The sequence below is a fragment of the Perognathus longimembris genome, chromosome 6, assembly GCF_023159225.1.
Source record: "Perognathus longimembris pacificus isolate PPM17 chromosome 6, ASM2315922v1, whole genome shotgun sequence".
NCBI lineage: Eukaryota > Metazoa > Chordata > Mammalia > Rodentia > Heteromyidae > Perognathus > Perognathus longimembris.
This window is the reverse complement of record NC_063166.1, coordinates 41245419-41265843: the sequence shown is the minus strand read 5'-3', so window position 1 is coordinate 41265843 and position 20425 is coordinate 41245419. Positions and strand designations below refer to the sequence as shown.

At 37.5% G+C, this 20425-nt stretch overlaps 1 protein-coding gene across 7 annotated transcripts in view; it reads right to left on the bottom strand.

The window, feature by feature from the left end:
• Nucleotides 1-1921: 1921 nt before the first annotated feature.
• The window catches only part of Rbms3 (RNA binding motif single stranded interacting protein 3), a 760386-nt gene continuing 741882 nt past the window's right edge, over nt 1922-20425 (bottom strand). For 6 of the 7 annotated variants that reach the window (XM_048348593.1, XM_048348596.1, XM_048348594.1 and 3 more), the window contains 3 exons: nt 20065-20145; nt 16934-17061; nt 1922-5153 (listed from right to left, as the gene is read on the bottom strand). In XM_048348593.1, the coding sequence (XP_048204550.1) occupies nt 5147-5153; nt 16934-17061; nt 20065-20145 (216 nt within the window). In that variant the 3' untranslated portion in view covers nt 1922-5146. Of the gene's footprint in view, nt 5154-16929; nt 17062-20064; nt 20146-20425 lie in introns of those variants that run through there. The other variant, XM_048348595.1, reaches the window with a different exon arrangement.

Sequence of the window (20425 nt, the reverse complement as noted above, 5' to 3'; positions counted from 1 at the left end):
ATTCCGTATGTTGAAAATGTGTCAGACATAACTGTCTTCCAATGTCAGGATGGATGCCCTTTGTAAAGCAAACTGATTCATTAATGAAATCTCACAGGAAGGGTATAATATACAGAATCCACAAGCCTGTTTAAGTCTCATCAACCCTTCCAATTGAGGTGAGAGGCTGTTTGTCCTTGAGAACTCATTACTTGGAAGCGTACAGTCATAGAAACCTGAAAAGAAAAATCTTTTCCTTACTCCCATTGTGTCCAAAATGAATCAGATCAAGAGTTTCTCACAGTTTATATTGTATTACAAAGGATGAGTCCTCAACTGTGTTGAATGTCATTATAAGTGGATGTAAATATTACTCCCTCATTGACTTGAAATCACATAAAATGTTTATCAGTAAAACCACTTAAGAATTTCTCTCTGCTTATCAGCTCATCTGCAGTCATTCATACAATGAAATTAGGAAAGAAAATGAATGTGCTTTGAACCCAATGACATCATAATCTCTTTAGCCAAGCGCTCTGAAAGTTTCCACAATCTAAAAAAATTGATTTTTTTTTACTTTTCATTAATAGTATTTTAGTTCAGTGTAAGAACACATGTAGATATGTAATTGATATCTCAATGATGATAATAATAATTGCTATTGTTTTAGAATAAACTGAAAAAAAGAAAACCTATGGTTTTGATTCTATATCATCTCAAAGTGATTTAAAGCAGTTTTGCAACGGCTTCAGTCATTAGTGAGACAGTGCACATGGGCTGCTCCTTCCAGCCCTCTAGGGCTCAGTTTTCTATCCCAAATGGAGACATATTAACAGTGTGGTGTTTCCCACTCTTTTCTGGGGCTGAAGTGACTCTTGTGCCTTCAAATTTAGCAGATTTGCTCAAATCACAAGAAGAATTAACTGAAGTGAAATATGGAGACAATATGTTAAGCTGTAGAAATTTACCAAGTGAACAAACTAACTTGGCCAAATTGGAGTTAGATAGATTTTCTTGAGAATATTAGGAATCTGGATATATATGGCAGGTCAGTGTGCCTGGGCAGACTGTTTCCAGTCTGCTGGCATTATGTTTTTTCTTAGAAGCCATAGCCCTACATCTGGAGCTCTCACATTACCTGATACTTCCTTTATAATTATTAAAAGAAAATCTATTGTATTGATCAGGTAACAAGGGATGGATGAGATAATGTTTATTTCATTGAGTTTGTGGCTTCAGTTTGCTTCTTAATGAGTCAACTAAGACTTGGAAATTCAAGTCAAAACAAAAAAATTAAAACATTCTAAACAAATACCTGAAATTTTTGTGGATTAAAAATCAGCTTGAGGGCTGGGGATATGGCCTAGTGGCAAGAGTGCCTGCCTCATATACATGAAGCCCTGGGTTCGATTCCCCAGCACCACATATACAGAAAATGGCCAGAAGTGGCGCTGTGGCTCAAATGGCAGAGTGCTAGCCTTGAGCAAAAAGAAGCCAGGGACAGTGCTCAGGCCCTGAGTCCAAGCCCCAGGACTGGCAAAAAAAAAAAAAAAAAAATCAGTTTGAACGAAAAAATCAGATTATAGTCTTAAATAATATTAAAACCACCTTAATATATATATTATTGACTTCCATAGACTAGGATTCTGATGTCTGTTTGTATGGGACACATATTCTAGTCTGTTTTACTTTTCATAAAATGTAATCCAGTTTACCTTTTGATACTTTTTTTAATCTACCAAGACTGGACTTTTTTTTTTTTTTTTTTTTTTTTGCCAGTCCTGGGCCTTGAATTCAGGGCCTGAGCACTATCCATGGCTTCTTTTTGCTCAAGGCTAGCACTCTGCCACTTGAGCCACAGTGCTACAAGGCCATTTTCTATATATGTGGAGCTGAGGAATCGAACTCAGGGCTTCATGTATACAAGGCAAGCACTCTTGCCACTAGGCCATATTCCCAGCCCCCCAGACTGGACTCTTAAGAACGATAAATAGACTATGATGACAAAAAGGGGGAAAATTTGAACAGGTGCAATTTTTTTTTCTTATTTTTGGCTTGAAATACTTTATAAGATGGTATGATTTCAAAAACCCAGCAAAACAAACACAAAACACACACAAGCACATAAAATAACAAGAATAATTTCTTTTTGCCTGAAGTGGCTTAAAAAATTTGAGATTACTGAAATTTCATAGTTGAAAAAAATGTTTCTGACTGTATAAATCAATCAGCAGTTTGGAGTAGAAATAGGAAGTTACCTAGGCACATTCATCAGCCACATGGTAGCTACATCTGAGCCTCATGGTTGATTATGTAAATGAGACTTTACTTGTATCACATTAATGTATGTATTTGGTAATATATTTTTTTTTACAGAAACAAGAAAGCATGTTGATTGTATAGCCTAATGAATTATGCCCAGGATAACCCTTATTTATACAAAGAATTCTGAGACTGAAAAGGAGACACAGAAATGATAGCTCCCACACATGGTTTCTTCTGTCCCGTCTAACATGGGGACCAACTTTTCAAAGTGAAAACTTAAGCACCATCCTTGTAATTCATGGAAACCTAATGGATACAACAGAAGAATGTATAAATCTGAGATGCTCTCAAAGTTATGCGAAACCATGAGCCTGTCTGTACCCAGCTGGATTTCTCTGTAGCACATGAGACATTTTCTTGGATACAACTCTTGTAACTAGCTGGATGACAAGGATATGGACTCAGTCTCTAGGTCTGAGCTTTTAATTTATGAAATTGCAAATAAGAGAACCAAGGTCTATTTAAATATTAGCAATGTCATAGGAGGCAAACTCATGTTGACCTAATGGGACGGTAATTTAACTTTCAATTTTTTAGTGTCTAAAACTCTACCCTGTTTTCTTTTTATAGTGCATTTAATTCAGTGCATTACCCTCTTGCTTCTGGAATAAGACATGTTTTTATTTCATATACAGACAGTGTATAAAGAATTTCATCTGCTGGATTTAGATGTTTTCTTCAAAAATCAATTCTAATGGATAGTTCAATTAGCAAAATTTTGTGCAATAGGTTTCAATTAGAGGTGCATGCATCTCTTTATGTTGAGTATGAATTGGGTGAAAAATGTAAAGCCTTTTTTAAGTAAAGTCAATTGAATTAATTTTAGACAAAATTTTGCTTCCTTCTAAATGCAAATATCTCCTTTGGCTTTTATCACTAATGAACCCTAATTCTTTTGGTTCCCATTAATATTAATCATATGATTTCTGATTGTCATCTAGCATTTTAAAAGTTTCCCTATGTTCCATCTATAGAATCTTCCATCTTAGTGTTTCTATATGCCTCAGACAAGTAAATGAAAGGTCTGGGTTGTCAATCTTTAGGAAATACCTAGATATGAGAATACCATGCCAAGAGGCAGAAAGAAAGTGCCTGTCTCCAGCTTCAGAACCAAGGAGGCAATTATTGGTGGATGATGACAGTGACTGAGTTGAAGAAACAAAACCAACGTGTTGAATTCAGGAGGAAGACTTGCTACTAAGTCAGTGAGACCTTCTCAGGAGATGACTTTCTGTTTCCCACAGAGCCACTAAGCTTTTCTCACAAACAACCCTTCTGTGACCTTTAAGACCATGTTCCATTTAAAATGCCTATCATGAAAATTCAACCTGTTGTATAATTGTCTTGGCTTATTGGTGGCCATCTACACAGGTTGCAAGAGTAGAGGGAACTGGCATGGAGCCAGAGAACCTCACAAAATGGAGAGCCACCCTGGTTCTGTCCAGTGACATCCTGACTCTTTGTGCTGGGACTGCCCAGCTGTTGCAGATGGAAGATTATACTACTGACAAATACACATTGAATATTAAAAAAAATTCTTTTGGAATATGTACAACACCAGTGGAAGGTAGTTTAAACAAAGTAAAAATTATTGGCCATGTAGGTAAAATAATTTTTTTTAAAAAAAGCAAAAGAGAAAAGAAGAACAACCTCTATCTTCTGGACTGAATTGGGCATCACTCCGTCTTTGGTATAAAATAGGCCATCCATAGGCTGAATTTGTTCACAACTAGGAAAGACTACAGAAATTGCCAACAATTTCTCTATCTATTGCTTTTTTTGTGGGTTTTTTTTTTGCACTTTTTGACCACTAAGCTCCTATCTACTTAATTTTTTTAATGTTCTTAAGCTAAGTTTTGCAATGTGACAAGCAAAGCCGACTAGAAACTTTGTAAAGCTCATAAAAAAGACTGCAGATAAAAAGCACTAATGCTTTTGCTAGCAATCACACTTTGTAAATAAAAAAATCTTCATTCTGCCCCCCAAATACGCATTAGTTCTAATGCAGTTGTTTTTAAACCAATGTGAATAACTTTACCATAAGACATTTAGCCTTCTAAATGTGTGTCAACACTTTAGACAAAGTTCAGGAGAAGTTCCAGTATTTCCTAATTTTTGAAGTTGACACAGTTTCTTTTTATCAACAAATTTTCTTCAAATGAAGAAAAACATTTTCTTTCAAACTGTACAGTTATTTTTTCACTCTAAAAACTCATAGTATTAAAGTTCTGTACCAATTAAAACTGGCACAGTAATTTAACTCTTTCTTGATTTTTCAACAAGACGTTGACAGCTTGCCTCGAGAGCCTCTGACGTCCTTAAAATTAAGGCAATTAAGATTCAAGATAAACCTTACCTAAATATTTCTAAGAAAAAAACTAAAATAAAAACAATCCAACTCAGTCTAAACAGAAGGGAAAAAGAAAGAGTAGCTTCATTTCTGAGGAAGACAGTTTTCATTTCTGTGTATCCACCTCTTGATTTTGAGTCCTCTATTTTAAAAGAAACTTTTATCTACACCTTCAGGTAAATTCTGAATTCAAATGTTCTTCCAGGTAATAGGTCAACCTCTGATTTTTCCATTTTTTTCCCCTCTTCTGGGAATTGTTTTAATTAGAAAAAAGAAATGATGGCAAAAAAGAAGTAGCTGTCAGACCACATGAAGTAACCATTTACATAGCACATAAAAACTTTGTTTCCATTGAGTAAAGTATAAAGTTAAAAAAAGAAAAAAGAAAAAGCCTTCCATTGATGCCTGTGCAAATTGGAAGCCAATTAACTTCTTCTTCAATGAAATTTCTTCATTCAAGGCAGTTTCCGATGGGCATTCTTCAGTTTTCTTTTATGGTCTGCAAAGATAATTGAATGACAGTATTTATTACCTTGAAGCTGCTTCAAACCCTCACCTGTGCTCTTTCACTAGCTTTTAAAATACCAATCTCAGCCAGGTATGATGGCTCACACCTGTAATTCTAGCTACTTGGGAAGCACCTGTAGGATGATTATGGATTTTGAGGAAAAAGACATTGAGATCTTATCTGAAACACAAATTGGGCTAGGTGAGTAGCAACTGTGATCACAGCTAACTGGGAAACAGAAGTAGCAGAAACCTAGTCATAGCCAGTTGTGGGCAAAAATGTGAAACCCTATCTGAAACATAAATCAAAAAAGTGCTGGAACATAGCTCCAGTGGTAGAACACTTATCTAGCAAATGACACTGAGTTCAAATCCCAGTACTGTCAAGTAAAATAGGTATCTTGCTCTTTCACTACAATATGGTAATGAAAGAAATTATATGGGCATGTTTAGTCTTTGAAATTACCAAATACTGCAATTTTGCGCAAATATAAATTCATACCAGAGAGTCTGCTCATGTTCAAAATCAAGGTAAACAGACTAAAAGAAGTTGTTTGATTCTAACACAACAAATATTATAAAATACACATGTAGTGTACCCAGTGAGACACCACTCCTGTGTGGTTTGGTTTGAGTGTGTCTCTGCAGTGTTCGTGTTTGGGAGCTTGGTCTTTCCAGTGTGGAGATGATTGAAAACTACTGACAGAACTTTACAGGATTGCATTTAAAAGGTTTTATGGCCATTCTTTTGGGTCAGTTGGAAGGTTTCATTAACAAGATGAATATTTCTGATTCTCTGCTTCCTGCCTGATCACAGAATTCTTCTAGCACTTTGTCTCACTAGGATACAAGCTGCCAAGGGGGCCAAACCATAGGTCTACCCAGTTTTGTGCATTCAGCCTTTACAACTGGGAGCTAAGTAAATCTCTGTTGTTGTTTTTTTACATTAGTCAGCTGTAGAAACAGGAAACAAATCTATATAAACATGGATCCTTATTTTTAAGGACTAGATTATGTTATAGCTGTCCCATAGATTCTTTCAGTAACTACAAAACTTTAGCCTAGCTTCCATGGGATCATCACTAACTCACTCAGCTATACACATGCTTCTCTATTATGTATTTAGATGACTAGAATATGTTATTTTCTTTTATTTCACAAGTGTATTCACATAAACTTTATTGGCCCAGAACAAAATGTCATAGCTCTTCTTTGCTGTTGCCCTGTCATGATGAAAAAATCTGCTACCTGCCTGTGGATTGCATGCCAGTAATCCTAGCCATCCAAGAGGCTGGGATCTAGAAGACTTGAGGTCAATCAAGGCAGAAAGATTTCCTAGATTCTATCTCCAAAATAACCAGTAAAAATAAAGCTGGTGCATGACTGTAATACTAGTTGCTCAGGAGGCTGAGATCTGAAGATCACATTTCCTGCCAGCCTAGGCAGAAAAGTCTGTGAGACACTTATCAACACTAAAACTATATGTATTAAAAACAACAACAACAACAACAACTGGAAGTAGAGCTGTAGTTCAAGTGGTAGAGTGTTTGAGAAAAGGAAGCTCAAGCTCTCAATTTAATTCTTAGGACTGGCACAAAATAAACACTGCTGGAGGCATGGTCCAAGTGGTAAAGTACTAGCTGAGCAGGTAAGCCAATCAAGCACATGTCTCTGAATTCAAGCCCTAATGCTTTTTTTTTTTTTTAGCATAATTAGGAAAAACAAAAACAGTAACCAAAGTTCTCACACTTTGAGAAAAAAGGCTCTATTTTTCTATTTTGTACTCTCCTGGAGTCTGGAAAAGTGGTTTGTCATTATAATAGGTGTTTAGATGTTTAGTTACCAAATGTTATTGTGCCATTGGAGACTTTGTTAGCTCATACTTCTGGGTTAGGCCAACCCTTCCACCTATCTATAACCATTGAAGAGATTTTGGTGGGTTTTTCCTTTAGTCTTGACTCTTTTTTCTAGGTATGTTGAGTAATTACAGAGCTGTGTTAAAAAATAAAGGCACTTTAAGCTATCTATAGGTCACCTTCTGAGGAAGGACTCTTCCCTTAGACACAGGATGACAAGAAAGTTTTCAGATTCTTCTGATTTTCAGTTGCTTAATTTTGTAACTAAGGCTCAGGTTTGCTGGGCACAGGATTACAGGTTTTTCAAAGCTCATGGGTAAGAGGGTGGGGTTAACCTTCCATTGCTTTCAAGAGTCTAGGTAATCTGTCCTTGGAGGACATCTGCCCTGAGCAAGTAGATGCAATGTATTCAAATTCACATAAAAAAGTACATATCTAAAATGGTCTTCAGAAAATTCTTCACTTCCTAACTTGCATAAGCCATTATGGCTATTGAGAATCTACTTAATTTGTTTCAAAATCCTGTAAAATTGAATATTTTAATTCTTTAGAAGTAGTTGAAGGGGCTGGGAATATGGCCTAGTGGTAGCGTGCTCGCCTTGTAGAAGAAGTCTCAGGGCCTATCTCCTGTTTTTGTTCCTTCCCTAAATGCAATTACAGCTCAGGAGAGCACCAAGAATAAAGCAAGGTTTTATGAAAGGTAGTCATGAGAACTATGATCAATATTTTAGCTCATTTTCTCTACCTTTGCAAACTGCAGGTATATTCCATTTATTTCTAAAGCCTATCTTGCTATGAGAACTAACTCTTTTTCTTGGTTTTATGCTTTGGTGTTTGTTCCTATTCTCATCCATTGTGCAAATGCCTGAAAAATAGTTAACTCCACATTTAAAATTTTCTCACTTAGTCAGTGGATGACAGGATCATTAAAGCCCCTCTTGAGTTAAGTGTTGGATATGCATTGCAATCAGAAGTATATCAGGATTTATAAGCAATGCTACATTTAGGTTTTTGTCAACTTACATAGTGTTCACAATATCTTCCCTAATTCTTTTAGTTCTTAAAATGGTCTAATTACTACATGCAAACATATAGGGAGAAATAAATGGTGATACTGTTGATAATTATGATTCTAGGATGTAAAAGGTGCTGCTGTTTAAATAAAACTAAATCTATCTCTGGTCATTTATCTTAGATAAAGCATGTGCATATGTACATAATGCTTAAGATATTCCTAAAAATAGAAGAATTGTCAGTTTTCCATGTTGTGATCTTTAATAGTGGGTACATTTTAGACTGGACGGTGAGATTACTTAAGAAATAAAACATATTGAGACAGTAGTTCATATGAAAAGATGAGTATGTAAAACATTTACAAACTCTAAAGCACCGTGCACATAAAATGTTCTATGACTCACAGCATACTTACACAGCACCAGTGTTCTGAAATTTTACACAAATTTGATATGCATGGCAGTTCAGTTAGTTAGTGATGATCTGAAGAACAAACAGAATTTCAATACCAAAGAAGAATGAGGTAAGAGCTTTTCAATGGAAGAGTGAATATGTGTAGTTTCATGACACTAGTCACATCTACTCAGAACCCTTTCCAAAACAAGTAGAGAAATAGCAATTTATCATCTTAGAAATCTAGCAATTCAGAAATCTTAAGATGGTCTGATGGTTCATTATTTCTCAGAGCCATTTTGGACACACTAGCTTCATGTAAAAGGAAGTTTTCTGTGGTCCATTGTGGAAAGTACATACTACATTCTCAATAATAGATTATCTACAGGTAAACTAAGTAGGTGATTAAGGAACAGAAAAGAGCAGCAGGATTAAACAATGCTTTAAAAGAAAGTAATTTTTTTTACATATTCAAAATCTCTGTACTGATTTATTTTTATCCCAAGTCATATGTCAAGGATATAATGTTTTCTATTGGTATACCAATAACCAACATTTAGACAAGCCTAATTTTGTTAAGCTTCTTAAATAATTTAATGTACATACTTTTTAACCTAAAGGAATTCCTCATGAAGAAATCAATACATACCCTCATCTCTGAGAAAATAAATTATTTGAAGTATTTCTCTGGCCTTTTAGGAAACCATGTTCATTAGTACTGGTTAGTGCCTTTGAAGAGAGCTGCAGCAACAGAAACACTGTTCCCTCAGCCTGCAGCCCTTCATCTCAATCTAACTGGAGCAGAAAGTGCTCAGATGCTTTCTAACATGTAATTCCAGGACATGCAGGAAATCTTCCTCCAGATCAGACATAACGGATGCTCATTACAAAACACAGGTCGAATGCTCTTTTTGTTGTTATTATTGTTTTGGTCAGTCCTGGTGCTCGAACTCTGGGCCTAAGTGCTGTCCCTGAGCTCCTTTTTGCTAAGGGTATTGCTTGAGCCATAACGCAACTTATGGCTTCTGTGATTAATTGGAGATAAGAGTGTCACGGGGACTTTCCTGCCTGTAATGCTTTTAATTTAAAGAAGACCAGATTCTGAAGAGCTGAGTTACAACCAGGGAATCATAAAAGTGGGATCTAAACTGAGGACTTCCAGTTGTTTATATTAAAGTAGAAGTTGGTAAAGATACTTTTCAGACCATACTTCTGTGTGTGTGTGTGTGTGTGTGTGTGTGTGTGTGTGTATGTGTGTGTGTGTGGTGCAGGTAGTGGGGCTTGAACTCAGGGCTTTGTACTTCTACTTGCCTTTTCCACTCAAAGCTGGTGCTCTACCACTTGATAGAGAACTTGGGTGGGAATTGGCATTTCTGACATAAAATAATTATCCTCTATTCTTTTCGAAATAAGAGCCCTGAGGACTTTTGACATAAATTACTTTTTATTAATGATGGAGGAAAAAAGACCTCAAATAGTACATATAAAGTCCTATGTTTTAGACAGAAAAATTTGAAATTTGAAATACTAAATTTGAAATACAAAAATATTTTCTAATCAAAAATTTATATGGACACCCATCATATTGATGTAAGGATACTGGGTCTAACCTATGCCATCTTGGCCAAGTGATGGATGATAGGGAATTGGTTTAACTAGCGCTATCTTGTTCTCATAGTAGAGGCAGGGATGTTCCATCCCCAGGTGATGGGCATGCCTGCATTCCTAGAGGCAGGGATGGGGATTTGGAAAATAGGTTACTGCACCTGTCAGTTATGGGCTTTGAACTCATGAGACTGTTGAGTTTCTTGAGATCCTGCAGGGGTAGGGAGGGACCCTTGCCCCTATTTAAGCCCATACCTCCTTCGAAGCCAGGGTATCGTGCTTTGTGTTTCCTAGCTCTCCTTTAGTCATCATAGCATCCCACTTCAGTTCTCCACTGGAGTTGATCTGGTTTGTTGGTATTGTTTTTCTGCTCTTTCATTCTTCTCCTGCTCTCATAGCTCAATTTTCTAACAGTGTTAAGTGTATTTGAGGAACTGCAGGTTTTTGTGACAATAGTCCACCTGCAGTCACCAGCTTTCCAATAAAGATGCCTAATCTGATCTTTCCTAATATGGCTTCTCTGTTTCCCATGACTAAGTTTCCACAACAATGTCTATTTCTTAAACTTTTCTTTTATAATCTTTTGTCTTAATGGCTGTAATTTTCAATATATTTTGGTGTTAAATATATGTGTGATGTGTCAGGCTCTTTTCAGGGACACTCAGTTGCCCTCATCAGAATTTCACAGCCTAAAAGAGGTCAGGTAGCATTTAATGAGAAAGGGTAGAGATTTGTATAAGAACTTTAAGCTATCAATACCATAATGATTGTTAGAAATAGGTTGCCTGATGGAAATGGAGGCAGATTGATTGGCATGTTGAAAATGAGCTTCCATTTATGAAATTCAGAGTATTTAAAATAAATAAGATAATGTAGTTTGGCTAAATGATTTCAGAAATACTCTCCTTAAACTCAAACAGAAAGGATATGACAAGAACTTGGGGAAGTCTATAGACTGCAACTAACTTTAGATATTGTTGATTTCAGATAATCTCTATATGGATAAGATAGTCCTATATGTAAACAGTGGTCAAATAAAAAAGAAATGGTTTGGCCAAATAACATTTGTTTAGTCATAACTCAGGTGTTTAGCTCAACTCTAGGTCCTCTGTGATTGGTTCTGAAGAAATGATATGTCTTAATTCAACACAGGCCACACTCCCTTCACTGAAACTGATTAAACAAACAACAATGATAACAACAACAAGGGTTGAAGTCTCATTTATTCCTGGTTTTATAGAATTTTTGTAGCAAATGGCACCCACAGGTATATTTAATATGTTTCTTTTAATATTTTGTTGTTTCCATGAAAAAGCTCCTTATAGGACATGTCAACATTTTTAATAGGTTGAAAAATGTCGATAAGAAAATGCAAAGTGTTTTTCCCATTCTATAGTTCTGGAAGGCCTCCTGTTCTCCAGCCACTCTCACCTTTGACCTGTTGTGTCAAAGAGCAGGAACTGTGAAACCCCCTGTTATATATGTAATGTGTGAGTAAGTGTAAGACAAGTTTTTTGTAAACAAGAACCCCTCGTCATCCCTACTACCACTGTTGTAGAAAATACTTGGGGAAGAAGCAAGTGGTATTTGAAGAGCTGAGGGAACACAAGATTATTATGTAGCCAAAAAAGTTCCTACTCTAGAGTCTGAGCCCTGAAGGACAGGTGTGCAATCCTTTTATAGAACTTGAGTTTGAGGTTTTAGTTCCAGAGAAATCATAAGGGTTTCAGATTTTGGTTTAACCCCAATGTTTACAGTTTCTCAAAAATTTCTTGCAAGATGTTTCTGGCAAGAGCTAATTCTGATAATGGCAGGCTTGAGGTTATTCTGAAAAGTGCAGGTTTTCCTTATGTCCACAAGGAGGACATGGATTGTAGGATTTTATTTCTAGATATTAATTGTCTTTGGGAAAACTCAGCATTGTCAACTAGAATAATTTTGGGATCAGGCCAATGACCAGGTAGTAGTGGAACTGGTGGTTCTCATTGCCTTCAAATTTAAAGTCTTCTAAAGCTGAAAGAGTAATTATAGAACAGAGGAAATGCTGTCCATGCATATCACTATGGCACCTGATAATAGAACCTGGGTCTAATATTCCCTTTCACATGCTCTTATCACTGTCTTCACTTGTTAAAGAAATGCTGAGGGGCTGAAATATGGCCTAGTGATGGAGTGCTTGCCTCACATACATGAAACCCTGGGTTCAATTCCTCAGCACCACATATACAGAAAAAGCCAGAAATGGTGCTGTGGCTCAAGTGGTAGAGTGCTAGCTTTGAGCAAAAAAGAAGCCAGGGACATTGATCAGACCCTGAGTTAAAGCCCCAGGACTGGCCAAAAAATAAAAGAGAGAGAGAGAGAGAGAGAGAGAGAGAGAGAGAGAGAGAGAGAGAGAGAGAGAGAGAGAGATGCTGAGTTCCCTCCTTCTGGACTTCAGCCAAGCTGTGATATCACCTAGGATATGGTTCCTTCTGCAAGACCAAACTCCAGTTTTCATAACCTCCACCAAAGTCTACCAAGCCAGCCAAAATGGAAAGCATCCTTCTGTCCCATAGTGTTTTATGTGGGAGTTGTTCTCATTTTCTTCCTTACATAAAACCTATTATGTATATATGTACCTCTCAACCCAGCACTATGTTGTTAGCACTTAAGGGCTGTTTCTGTATACTGATGCTTGTGCTTCCTAGAAAGCAGAGAGGCAGAGAGGCTTCTCTGGGCCAGTAGAGCCCAGTTCCCTACCCCATCTCACAAGGACCATCTCTCAGTGCAGGTATCCCCAAGGAAGAAGAAGACACCACATTGTGGATGACAAGGAGAAACAACTAAAGTTCCATCTGACAGGGAGAGAAAGAGGTTCTATATAATTTCAAGAAGGGAGAGAATTTGCTTTCAAAAGTCATCTTTGAATCACAACCCTACATGCTCTGCATCTCTGTATTCATATTGATATTTAGTCACTAATATTATGCAAATGAATGTCATAGCTTTTGTCAAAGTCTTTTAAATATTTATATGTTTCCTTTAAATGAAATGAAATGTAATACAATTACTGTAAGAAAAGTCTGTAAGCATTGAAGGTTTGAAAGTAGCTGGCCTACTTGGGCTTTACCTATCTCTGGGATAATCCTGGACATTCCAGCCTTGAATTCCCTTTGTAAATTTCATATAGCCTCAAAATACCTCTACCTCTGCTTAGAATGTTGTATCTCAGTCAGCCACTGGCGACCCGTGCCTGTAGTTCTAGTTAATCAGAAGGCTGAGGTCCAAGGATCACAGTTTGAAGCTAACTGGGACCGTAAAGTCAGTTATCTCCAGTTAATCAGCAAAAGTGGAAGTAGTCCTGTGGCTCCAGTGGTAGAGTACTAGACAGGAGCAAAAATACAAAACCAAAAAGCCACAAAAACTAAAAAACACCTTCTCCAAACAAAACCAATAAAAATAAACAAACAACAATAACAACAACAAAACTCCCACCAACCGCTAGGAGCCAGTACCTCTATTCCTAGCTACTCAGGAGGCTGAGATCTGAGGCTCACAGTTTGAAGCCAGCCTGGAGAGAAAAGTTCATTTCCAATTAAGCACCATAGCAGCTGAAAGTGGAGATGTGGCTCAACTGGTAGAGAGCAAAACAAACAAGCACAAGACCAATAGTGCCCAGGCACTGAGTTTGAGCCCAGGACCAGCACATACAGAACACAAAATACAAGTGTTTTTATCTAGAGCTCCCCAAGCATAGCTTCAAATTGCTTTCCCTCCTATAAAGAGCTCCTTTGATAACACCCTGAGGTGTTTATCCCAGGAAGACTTCTGCTTCTTTGTAATGCTGGTCTTGTTTCATTTTTATTCTAGTTAGTTAATGAATTTACTTTTACTGGGACTGGATTTTGAACTCAGATCCTTGGAACTTGCTAGGCTTCTCCGCGCTTGCATGCTTTCCCACTTGAGGCTCACCTTCAGCTCATCTTTTGCAGACTTTTCTGCCCCGGATTGCCTCAGACCACGATTTTCTGGATCTCAGCCTCTTTAGTAGCTAGGATTTAAACCATGAGCCACCATGTGTTTTAATTGACCCACTGACTATGAGTCTAATCCTAGTAGAAAATAAATTCTGAGAGATGAGGAGTAGTCTGCTTTTTCCCTTTTCTAGAACCTATAATGATAGCTGTCACAGCAGAAGTTCTCAATAAGTTCTGATTGCACAAATGGATGTGTTAATTTTCATTTATTCAGAAACTACCAATCTGTTAGCAGGATGGTTTGAGGTTATAGAATCACTCATTTCCTTATATTTTGGAAGAGATAAAATCACTCACTGAACTGTGTAAGCCGTATTTGCAAATAGTAGGTTAGTCCAGGTTTTCTAGGCATTCAGAACTGATAGGATGGATGGATGGATGAAAGAATGAGTAAATGTACATATGTGTATTTATGAAGGTAATGTGGGACAGACAGATCATAAGGAACTGGCTGATGCCAAGACCTGCAATCAGCAGACTGGAGGCCTAGTAGAGCCAATGGTAAAGTTCCAGCTTGAATCCCAAATTCTGCAACTAGGACGGCTGGTGGCATAAATTCCAGTCCCAGGTCTGGCAGGCCTGAGACCCAAGGAGAGACAAATGTTTTACTTCAAGTCCAAAGGCAGGACAAGACAGATGTTCAAGCTTAAGCATGAGGTTCCCACATCCTCATGAGAGGAATACACTTTGTGTTCTTTTCCAGCCTTTAACTGATTGGGTGGAGGCCACTTGCATTATGGAGAAGCATCTGATTGATTCCCTGCTGATTCAAATGCTGATCTTACTCAAAAATGCCCCCACGATCCTAATGATGTTTGGCCCATCTGGATACAAGATGACTGAGAGCCAAATTGACAAATAAATTATCTCTCTTCTCTCGTGTGTCTTACTCCCCTTCCTCATAGCCTGTATAAATCCTTTCCTCACACTGACCAGACTGAACACCCTGACATGATTGCCACAGTGCTAGGATGGTGCCATTGTTCCCTATGTGAGAAAATGTACATACAAGCATAGCTTGTTTTACTCAGCATCAGTATTTCCTGAAAGTCATTTCTGATAGCAATGATAGCAGTGATAATAATAACTTAGTTTGTAACATTAACTGATATCCTAAGCAAATTTAATTTTTAAGTATACACAGAAGACTCCATTTAAGGAGTACAAAGACTCTCTCCTTGGCCAAATTTCAATATGGCCATCTGAGCTTTTTTCTTAATATGCCTTGGCTCCTATTCTTGGCAGGTTTATATAGCTGATTTTCAGCAAGAATATTAAGGCAGTTTAGACAAATTTCTCCATCTGTGATGTATAATCATCAATATCTGATCACTTTCTTCATTTCCTTGATCTGCCTTCGCTAAGCATCCTCTTAAGTGATATTCACAAAAATCCTCTACTTCTGTTGTCTCTTCTTAGTAATTTCCACACACTAGCCTCTTCTTTAGGGTCTGTGATGTAATTCCAGTCTCTTTCCACTGTTATGATATCTTGACACAAATTGCAATAGTCCTGAGTAGTTTCTTTTTTATTTTTTGTTTGTTTTGAGACAGAGCCTCCCTATGTAGCCTGAGTTGTCTTGAATTTGCAAATCTCCTGCCTCTATCTCCAAATGCTAGGATTATAGGTGTCACCTCACCTGACATCTTTATTTTTTTTTTAAGAATGACAATAGGGGCTGGGGATTTAGTTCAGCGGAAGGGCGCCTGCCTGGCAAGGCCCCGAGTTCAGGTCCTCAGCTCTGGAAAGAAACATACACAAAAAAAACTACAAAAAACCAAAACCAAAACAAGGCAATGGCACACACAACCTTGGGGCTGGGAATATGGCCTAGTAGAAAGAGTGCTTTCATAGTATACATGAAGCCCTGGGTTCGATTCCCCAGCACTACATATATAGAAAATGGCCAGAATTGGTGCTGTGGCTCAAGTGGCAGAATGCTAGCCTTGAGCAAAAAGAAGCCAGGGACAGTGCTCAGGCCCTGAGTTCAAGCTCCAGGACTGGCAAAAAAAAAAAAAAAAGGGACAATAATTTTCCTTTCTGAAGCAAAATGATGACAAGGAAACGAAATAACACTCCATAAAATGATAATTTAGTAATTCTCTTTTCATCAGTTATATAGATTGTGATTTATAGAGTTGTATGAAATCATTCACTGTGTAAGGTCCACACTGGGAAGGCTCCATGCAGAAGCTCCCTACCTGGTTAAGTCTCCACCCAGTTACCTGGGTACCCAGCATACCTGGAGGCAGTTACCTCCCCCTTCCCTGAAGTCATATCCTAATCCACCTGGTCACACCTCCCCACCCCCCTGCCCTAGACAAGGCAGGGCTGGGCAGGGTTCACTCTTTCTCCCCGACCATGCATCACCTTGGCCACTGGCCAGCAGTTTGGGAATAAACTTTTCTCTCCTTCCTGAATACTGCGTGGCATTTTCTGTTGTTGTTTTTGGTTAAAACAAAACAAAACAAAAACGACTGCAATACAATGTCATTTGCTACTAGTGAATATCCACAGACTCTGCTTGGCCCTGTGACTAACTTTGGCCAGTTAAACAGCAGCCAATGAGGCACACACAGAATTGAAAGCTTGCAGTCTTTGGGTTTTCTTTCTGTCTGTCCTGGATCTGGATATAAGATCTGATATATCTAACCCAACCACTTCCATCACCGAAGCATCACTCAGTGCCCACCCCAAAGCAGAGCTTCATAGATAAATAGCATGTGATCCTCATGCTGGATGATAAGCATACATCTACTTGATGTCAGCCCAAATACATCCACACAATTATGTATTAAAGAAATATTCATGTGGTGTGGTTACTATCACAGGTACAACCTGACAGAGTGATTATACTGAAAGAATGAGCTTAGCACAGCCCCACTTACTTAGACTGTTGGTAGGAATATGCAGGCGCATGCTCGTTGGGGGCATCCACTGTTATTTGTTGCTGCTGACCACTGGTGTCCTGGGACGAAGGTGCCACTGTCTGGGGAGAGGTATCAGCAACAACACCCTATGGAGGCAACAAATATACAAAAGCTTTATTTGCTTTAACAATAAAAGATCCTTGTCTAGATGGACTTTAAACACCTGTTCAATTGGTTTCAGAAGAGGTGCTCTTGGCTACATTTGTATATACAGTAAAAAATGAAGGTAGTATGTATGTATATGCATCTGAATGTAGAACCTTAAAGGGGATAAATGATCCAAAAATTATTTCATCCAAACTTGAACCTTTATTTATAATTTTTTGTGCTGGTAGAAGAGCTGAATTCTGAGCTGGGTGTTTTATTTATTTATTTTTTTCCTCTCTCAAGCTAGCACTCTAGCATTTGAGCCACAGCTTCATTTCTGGGTATTTTACTGGTTAATTGGAGATAAGTGTCTCATGGACATTTCTGCTTGGGCAGGCTTTGAATCATGATTTCTCAGCTCTCAGCCTTCTGAGTAGGTAGAATTCCAGGTGTGAGCCACTGACACCCAGCTGTACTTGGAACTTTTAGACTATAGTTTCATGTAATTATCCTAAATAATAACAATGTATTCAGGATGCCTATTAGTATTTGCATATTCAAACAAAGCTTATTATACCATACCGGTTTCATTTGACAAGATTATAGTAACTCTGGACTAGATAAAAATTCTACATCAACACAGCAATCTTTTAAAAAGAATACTGTTGAGTAGGCTTTCAGTCTGTAATTGGACATATTTTATTTGGCTTTGGACAGGAATTTATTGAGAAGTTTCTGAAAATAAAAATATCCATGTTCTCAATTTTGGGATTTTCTTCTTTCACCATTCTTCCATCCTCTGTCTTGTATATATGGCAATAAGAGTGAATATACAGAGTTGATCACTATTAAGAGCACACATTTGGTTTCCAGGGTGCCCAGGTGGCTTTGCTTGGATGCTGGCAGACCTGACAAGGGCATCGCTCCTGATTTTACATATAGTTAGATCTCAGCTGTGTTTTTGAGTTGTTAGTCAATTCTGTGTTACTTTAAGTAAACATCCCTAAAATTCTTCCTTTGAAACTAACAATTTTCCCTATAATTATTCACTATTTTCTTTCCTAATGTGATGTTGTCTCTTGTGTAGTTTTCTAAGCCACCTACTTTCTCCCACACCCTGCTTCATGCACCCCAACACGCCAATATTTATTTGTGTGGACAGTGATGAATATTCAATGAGTGCTTTCTACATGAAAAATGAGTTGGTGCTTTTCTTTGTGAGGCTATATTCTAGGCTTTAGAGACTCATATTCTTATACCAAAGTGTATTTAATTTTTTCAGAGATTTTTTTTTTCAAACTCCGGATTGAACTATAACTAGACAAAACCCCACAGCATCAAGTGTGTCTCATTATTTTATACTCATCACATTGTTCTGGTTCTTTAGAGCAGCATATGCCTTTTATGTGGAAATGTGAACATGCAATTGGCTATGATTTGTGCCTCCAGTGTCTGGCATGTCCAAGTCATTGACTTTCTCATGGTACAGCTGTTTTTAAATATACACATGTAATCATATTCCTGAAATTCTAAAAATCCAATTAAAATCTGTTTAAGGTACATTATTCTGAGCTCACATGTCCAAAACATATCAAATATTCAAAAATTTATTGTTCTTGGCTTCTTAAATTACTTAGTAATGCCTAGTTAAACTTGATACAAGCAAACATTCATTACATACAAATAAATATATAAACAAATACATATTTTTAAATACTCAATTTAATCAGTAAATGTTTCCATCAACTTCACTAGTGGAATGTCATACACAAATACCCTAATTTCTGACCACTCCTTGGGATTTCCAACTGATGAGAATGGATATGTGCATCACAAAAGCAAAAAAAAAATAATAACTAGGAGCAGTGAGAAGGATACCAATTTAACTGTTGTTACCATCATCAACAGATTCTTATGATTTCTCCTTCTCTCTATTGCTTAATGGCTTAGTCCAGTAAAATGAAGTTTGAGTGGTTGAATTCATCCCAATATAAAGAGAGATGAAAGGACAAAGTTTCCAAAAGGATGGGATGAAACCATCATTTATGACACCCGTAGTGGTCTTGTCTATAAGAAGTCATAAATTTGTCAGGGTTCACTCATATGGAGGACCAGAGCCTCACATCCTAGAAGATAATTCTACCCACTCAGGAGACTGAGATCTGAAAATTGAAGTTTAAAGCCAGCCTAGAAAGGAAAGTCCATTGGAGTCTTATGTCTAAGTAACCAGCAAAAAGCCAGAAATGGAGCTGTAATTCAAGTGGTAGAAATCCAGCCATGAGTGGAAAAAAAAAAGGAAAAACATACAGAGCAAGGTTTTTAGTTGTTTAATTTTTGCATATACATATTGGGTTCACCTGAGATCCTTGAAAAAAAATCACAATGTCCAGTATCTATTTCAGGCAAATCAATAAGAATCTCTGGTTATAGAACCCAAGAAGAAAAATAAAATTGATGTTCATAAAGCAATTTTAATGTGTTGAATAGTCTGCAAATTAGAGCTCTAATCCAGTGTCTCACACTTTAATTTGCATTTGAATCATGGAAGAATCATATGAAAATGTAATGCAAATTCACTAACATGAGTGATGGTATCTGACACTGCATTTCTAACAAGCTGCAGGCAAGGCCAGTGATGCTGGTCCAGGGACCACTTTGAGGAACCAGGCCCTAGAGGGCTAGCTCATTTAAACAGTTGCCAACATTTTTCTTTTTCAAACAAGTATCTATGGTTAACATTGGATGTGATAGTGATTTGTTCTCTGAACTTTTCTCTAAGCATAAAAATTTACCATCCTTTTATACCTCTGTGTCAGGTTAGCTCTTTCTATATGTAAAACACAATATAGGCAAGTTTGTGTAAATGTACAGTTGTTATACACTGCGTTTGCAATTATCTATTTTGGAGCAGCATAAAAATCATCCACTAGGATTCCATGGGTTGTGGGAACCAGAGGGTTTATCACTCTGAATATCTCTCTATAAGACAGCAATAGACTTACTTCAATAGAAACAGCTGTCGGAGGCACAGGCGTGTACTGGGGAATATAGGTCCCTTGCATAGGAGCAGCAGCAGTCATATACTAGAGGGAATCAAAGAAAAATGCATGTGAACTTGTAGTTGCAACCAGAGTAAGAATGAGATACCACAAGAGACTTCGCATGAGTGGCCACAGCCAGCACATGATCATTCAATTTTCCTTTGTTTACTGACCTAGTATCAGCCCAAGTTGCACCCCACTTTTCCTTCCACTGTATCTTGAAACAGCGTATATAGTATGTTAAAATCTCCCACTATATAGGAATTCTATATGAGCAAGGATGATGTCTATTGTTTTCTCCATATATTGCTAGCCCCAATTA